Source organism: Molothrus ater, chromosome 21, assembly GCF_012460135.2.
Source record: "Molothrus ater isolate BHLD 08-10-18 breed brown headed cowbird chromosome 21, BPBGC_Mater_1.1, whole genome shotgun sequence".
In the NCBI taxonomy this organism is placed as follows: Eukaryota; Metazoa; Chordata; class Aves; order Passeriformes; family Icteridae; genus Molothrus; species Molothrus ater.
The window spans coordinates 8,628,019-8,634,285 of record NC_050498.2 but is presented as its reverse complement, the minus strand read 5'-3'; the positions used below and the strand labels follow the sequence as shown (position 1 = coordinate 8,634,285).

At 49.9% G+C, this 6,267-nt stretch overlaps 1 protein-coding gene across 4 annotated transcripts in view; it reads right to left on the bottom strand.

The window, feature by feature from the left end:
• Positions 1 to 335: 335 nt before the first annotated feature.
• The window catches only part of PPM1E (protein phosphatase, Mg2+/Mn2+ dependent 1E), a 62,081-nt gene continuing 56,149 nt past the window's right edge, over positions 336 to 6,267 (bottom strand). The window contains exons 5-9 of one of the 4 annotated variants that reach the window (XR_004981385.1): positions 6,040 to 6,183; positions 5,704 to 5,797; positions 3,932 to 5,434; positions 3,685 to 3,775; positions 336 to 3,434 (exon numbers count right to left, since the gene is read on the bottom strand). Coding sequence is in view for 1 of the 4 variants with exons in the window: in XM_036395238.1 (XP_036251131.1) it covers positions 4,368 to 5,434; positions 5,704 to 5,797; positions 6,040 to 6,183 (1,305 nt within the window). In the remaining 3 variants the exon portion in view is untranslated. Of the gene's footprint in view, positions 5,435 to 5,703; positions 5,798 to 6,039; positions 6,184 to 6,267 lie in introns of all 4 variants that reach the window. The other 3 variants (XR_004981383.1, XR_004981384.1, XM_036395238.1) reach the window with 3 other exon arrangements.

Below are 6,267 nucleotides of genomic sequence, written 5' to 3'. Positions count from 1 at the left end.
AGTCCCTGGGGCCGTGGAGCTCTGCTCTGCCCTCACTGAGGGGCACAGGGGCTGCTCTGGCTGAGAGGAGCTGCTGCTTTGCTCACCTTGTGCGGGCAGCTTATTCAGAGCTGGTTGGGAAAGGGGCTTGGAGGGCATTGATCTCCTCGGGCTGTGCCATGACTGCCCCTTCCCTTCGGGCCACAATGGAAAGCCAGAGCTCACCAGGGTCACTGCAGTTCCATATCCACAAAGGAAAGCCCGGTTCCATATCCAAAGGAAACCCCCTTTCACCACACCAAAGGCACAGCTGCTCGCTGCCTTTGTTAGCTCTTCAATAACCAGACTAGCTGGAGTGTGGTTTAAATTACTGTTTTATTAAGATATTGGTAAAACTTCAACAGTTTTTCCTGTATAAACAGCTTTCATAAATAAAATATGGATGACTAATACATGGTTAGAACTAAACTCGCGGGTGAACTGTAGAACAAGATTGCAAATGGGAAAGTCCCAACACGGGTACATGATTTAGCTTGAATTTATTCACTTCATAAAGAACATGTTTCATGAACAAGGTACTACAGAAAGGTCAGCAGGAGCACCCAGGAGCTGAGACCGTGCCTGGCTGGCCACGAGCAGCAGCACTCGGGGTGAGCTCAGCCACCTCCCCTGCTCTCGTCCCGAGGTGTCTTCAGAGGGAAGGAGAGGAAAGACCGGACAGGACAAGGGTTGTACGAGACCCTGACAGGTGGGGCTTGTTTGTCTTTAATGCTGGCAAGGGCTGTGCCATGGCTGGGGTGCCAGGGCTGGAGAGGGGCACGGACATCGGGCTCCGAGGTCCTGTTAATGCTTCCTTGTTATCGTACACGATACGAGGGTAGAAAGTTTTGTTCCTGTCGCAAAGAGGATGTGAATTAAAGAAAGATTGCCCTAAATTACAGACATGAACAAAGCTGCAGTATCCCCTTGGATGGCTTTGTTTATGTGACTTGAGTGCCGAGTGAAGAAATTGTGCTAAAGCAGCCCCTAATTTAGACCAATCTTTCTCATTTTGCTTTATTCCCGCAGAATCTTGGGGTGGGGAGGATTTGGTGAGGAGAGAGTGGACCTGAACTACAGCAGCCATGTCTGTGCACACAACTCCTTGTGCCTCATCTGCCCATGGGACAACTGACACACAGTGCTCCAAAAACAGGTGGAGTTTCTAGGATGATGCACCACCAGAAACGTGGTGTAAGTTAAAGTCTGCTTGGACATTGTCCTCCAGCGCTGCAGCTCAGCAGCTCAGCTACGAATGGTTCTCGCTCACAAGGACAATGGATGGCACTTCTAGGTAAAGAAAAGTTCCACACGTGCGTTTCCACCCACCTCTAGTGCAAATGGAATGGGTGAAGAGCTCCCTGCCCTGGTGCTGTTCTGCTCTCTGCAGCGCACACATTCCTCAGCCTTTGGAAAGCACCGCGGCCCCTCCGGCGCGGGAGCCCCGCGGCGCTCACAGTGAAGAGCTCACGAGCCAGTTTTGAGCAGCTCCAGGCAAAGCGGCCCCGAGCCCCTTCCTCAAAACCACCACAACTGAAACAGAACAAAACTGAAGTCACGTTGTCACTGCTACCTCCTGGTTCTGCAACCACGGTCAGCACGTCGACCGAGAGGGATGCGGGGTTGTGTGAACGCGGCAAAGGGATACTTCAGCTCTTTATTGGAAAGATTCATTGTACAAATTTTCACCACCACTAAGATACACGATAAAAATACAAAACACAGGTCACAGACTAAATCTCAGTATCAACAGTTAATAAATACAATGAGATAGTTCTCTATTAGCCTAATATTTTACACTGTCACCAGACAGACGATCAAGGTACGAGATACAGAACACTTAGATACCGTTAGAGAGGGATTATTGCTTACGTCAGCAAGCAGCAGATAAGGGCACAGGAGTTTGAACTGAAGGAACTACTTCCTATCACCAGTGGCATTAAGAGAAAACACTGCATTTCACAAGCACTGCTTTTTGTCTAGTGTGTAGAATCAAGAGCAGCATAATCAGACCAATAACCACTACTTTTAATATTATAGAACTTTAAAGGACTTACCTTACAAATGGTTCCTATTTACTCTATAAATATGCAGTTAGTGAAGAAATGAACACTTGCTCTATCTATACAATGGTTTTACCTGACCACACTGCAACTACGATGGTGGATTGGTTTTTTTTCTCCTAGCAAGATAAATGGGATGAGTCGCAGAATTACCATTTATGAATCCACACCTAAAAAAGCTAGATCCTTCCCAAAACAGCACACATGCAGTCCAGTGCTCTTCAACTGCTCCTGCAGACTGGGAAGAAGTTTTATCATCCATGACGGGTTTGCATTCTAATTTACTCACATCAAGAATTGCACTTACACCACCTTTCTCTCCAGAACATGACAGTCAGCTAAAGATGGACTTTCAGTGAGTCATTATTACTGTGAATAATTTAAAACAAAGGCACCGCAGAGATGCCCCAGAGTTGCATATTTTACCATTTCATGGTTTCTTAAATTTCCTCCGTGAATCTGACTTGGAACAGAAGCTGAAGCTAAAGAGAACGTTGACAACAGCTGAGGCAGAATAAGATGGCCGATAAGAGCCAATGATCCCGTAAGATTAAAACAAAGTCTGAAAAAGATCAAAGGAATCTAAAGCCACACTCCAACTCCTGGTTGCTCACAAAGCCTTTTGCTGTTCATCAGATTGCTTTTAAAATAGTGCATCAAAGAGAGAAGCAGCGGAAATCGGCAGAATTCAAGCCTCGCCATCTTGTCATGTTGAATAATTTTCTTGACTACTTAATATTAAAATACTTTGCAAATTCTAGCTAAACACTAATACTACTATTGTTACTGCTAAAATGATATGGATTGTTCACTAAGTGCCTATGAAGATTTATTTTGTTCATCCTCCTCCCAATGCATCGCTGGAACAAAGGGTAGGACCGGGATCTGGACTCGGTGGAGCTGATGGGAATCGGCCGCTTATTTACGTCCCAATTAGCGGCTCCGCTAAGGGCGTGCCCTCACCTGGGGAGCGGGGAGGGGCTGGGGGCCGCTGCCTGTGCAAGAAGGGCGGCCGAGCTCGGGCCTGGCCCTGCCGGGCCCGGGGCAGCCGGAGCAGAGCCCGGGCACTGCGTTCCTCCCTCTCCGCTGCAGCCCCAGCGCGGCCCCTGCTCTGCTGCACCCTCGGCATTTGCATCCCTTGGGATCGCTCCGGCGTCCTTCCCTACACACCTGAACACGCAGCCCTGGTGCTGCCTCCTTCCTGCTGCCACTGGCTGTGAAATGCTGCCTTTGCCAGCTGGGAATCCTCACCAGAACCACACAGCTCATCCAGCAGCTCCTGATCTCCGCTGGGACGGGCGCGGGGACAGAGGGTGGGACTGGACACTTCCACGGGTTGGGTTCTTTTAAGACCTGAGATGAAGTTAAGGTGGGAAGAGGTTGGCTCAAAGCATTAAGCACAGTCATGTTCAACTCATTGAGAACAATTTCCTAAACTGAGAAATGAGAAAAATGCCACTAAAAGCACCAGAAAGATACGAAATTCCCTACACTGCACCTCCAGCTATAGGAAATTATTTTTTTTTAAACTGCAAGAAAAGTTTTCTTCATACTCTGCATTTTATATTACATGGGAAAAAAAAGGTAAATGATGAGTCTGTACCTCGATGGGAGTCTGAGACCAGAGCAGCAGGAGCTTAGTGTGTCCATTCCTAAGGTACCTGGTAAACCCTGTATGGCTTTTAGTCGTCTACCTGCAAAAGTGGATGTAATTTTCTAATTCATCTTAACGCTCATCTGGAATAAACAGAAAGCAGAACACGAACGGAAAAACAAAAACCCAAAAAAACCCCCACACCTCGACTCTATGGAAACTTCCCCCCGCTCTAAAAAAATTTGGCAGTTCTAACCCAGATCGTTCTTTGAGTATTGCTCCACAGACATTTCTCAGGCAGGTGCAACCTTCTGCGTGTGTCAGGACCGTGCCCTGGCGTTGTCTGTCTGTCTGTCTGTCTGTCTGTCCACGTGCAGCGCTGCTGGGCTCTCCCTGCTGATGTGGCTGACACTCGTGTGTGCGGGTGGTCGGGCGGCTGCGGCATTGCTGGGGGTGGCACCACCACCAAACTTTGTTAGAGATCCAAACACCTACATTGGTTAATTCCTAGTTCTATTTACACAGGGGTTGAGCTTGGCAGGGGACTGGAGTACAGTTCGGAAATGCCCACCTCTTTTTTTTTTTTTTTCTTTTTTTTTTCTTTTTTTTTTTTTTTTTCGCTTTCTGATGATGCCAGTTTTATTTTGGGAATGTCTACTTTGGGAGTCTGACAGGGGAACACGAGGGGATGGTTACATTTTACAGCATTGATGAAGGTGTGGGTCTGGTATACAATGACTTTGTCTTCGCATCGAACACTCGCTGTAAGAGCCGTGGCTGGGCAGCCTCCGCCACGGGGAGGGTCGGGCCAATGCCCTCCTGCTCCTGCGGCCCCGGGCAGGGAAGGGCAGGCCGGATCCTTCTCCCTGGGAAGGCTCCTGAGCCCAGAGCGGCGTGTGAAACTTTGGTTTGAGCCTGGCTCCTCGCCGCCTCTTCCCGCTGCAGAGCCGGAGATGAGAGAACGCAGCTCGTTTTCCCAAGGATTGGAACAGTTCATCTTCCAGCCCGAAGGAGACGGGGGATGAGCCCCTGACCCTGTAGATGCCCTGCCCTGCAGCCCCCGAGCTCAGAGGGGCCAGCTCGTCCTCCCTGCGATCGCTCCGCCCGCAGCCCCAGGGCGCGCTGAGCTCCGGGGCCTCGCTCTTCACCGGGGAGCTGCTGATCGGACCCGCGCTCTTTGGTACGCCAGGACTAAACGCTTGGACTGGGGGCAGACATTTGGCACTCTGAGGTGTACTAGTTTCTGGTTTTGTCAGGTCTAAATAGCCTTGATCATCCAAGGGGTTAACGCTGGAGCCTATGCTTAAGCTAGTTCTGTCAGTGAAGGAGTCCACTCGTCCTTCATAGCCTAAATCTGCAGGTGCTGAGCACTGGTGCTGGGGCCAGGGCCGTTTGCAGTCTCCATGGTTCTCCTTGTCTTCCCCGTTGTCTTCTTGCCCCCCTTGGAAGGAGTTCTCAGTCCAGTCCGACTCCTCGCTGACCGCGACCGCCGCGTTCATGTCCCTGAGGAACACCACGATGACCGTGATGTTGTCGCTGGAGCCGGCATCGCGAGCAGATGCCACCAATTTATGTGCTACCATGCTGCTGTCACCGTTATTCTCCTTCAGATGGTCAGCCACCACTTTGACCGCCTCATCGGGGTTCACTGTGTCGTAGAAGCCATCACAGGCCAGAATGAGGTAGTCTTCAGAGCCATCCAGCACCGTGGAGGCAGAGTCTGCGTCCCCACAGATGTATGGCTTGTGCTCAGCATCTCCTGTGGAAGAACAGCAGAGAAACACAACTGTGGGTTTGCAGCCACAGCTTCCAGCAGCCCTTTATTAACTCAGTGTGGAGCCAGTGACTCTTACCCCAAGTTAAAGCAATTATTTGGAAATTATTCCCTCAGACTGTAGGGGGAAAAATAGAGGTTGTTGCTCATAGGTCTATCTTCAGCTGTATGTCAAATTTTGATGACTAGAAAATTAAAATTTTATAGTTAAAAAGCAAAGCAAGTCTCAAAAAGGAATGAAGGCTCTCTCTTACCAATAGCTCTGGAGACAGAGAGGCTCCCGTTCACCCTCCAGGCTCCAAACCAGACCACGCAGCCACCCAGGGCCTCGATTCGCTTCTTCTCATCCTGAACAGCAACACAAGACAGAGCAGTCAGAGCTGCACCACACACTCAGCTCTCCCATCAACATCTGGATTTTCACAAACACAGCAGGCCCAATGAGACAAAGGATTTGCTCACAGATCCAAACAAACCAGGATAAGTGGAACGTGCTGTGCTGCTCACAGAGATCCTGGCACGGCAGCGCTCCCCAGAGCTGGTACCTGTGCTGGTCACTGCCCAGGGATGTTCACACAGGCCCTTCTCACCTCTCGATCTGGTTTGTGGGGTTTCATCAGTTCCACAGCTTGGCCTCTCCTCACCAGCATGACCTGGGAGTCCCCCAGCCAAGCCACATGCAGCATATTCCCTCGGATGAAAGTCACCACGCCGGTGGTTCCGCAGCGCAGACTCTGGAAAAAAATACATTTCCATTTCAAAGCACTTTCTTCCTTAACTCAGGGACAGAACACATGGAAACTGCAGCACAGAGCCTA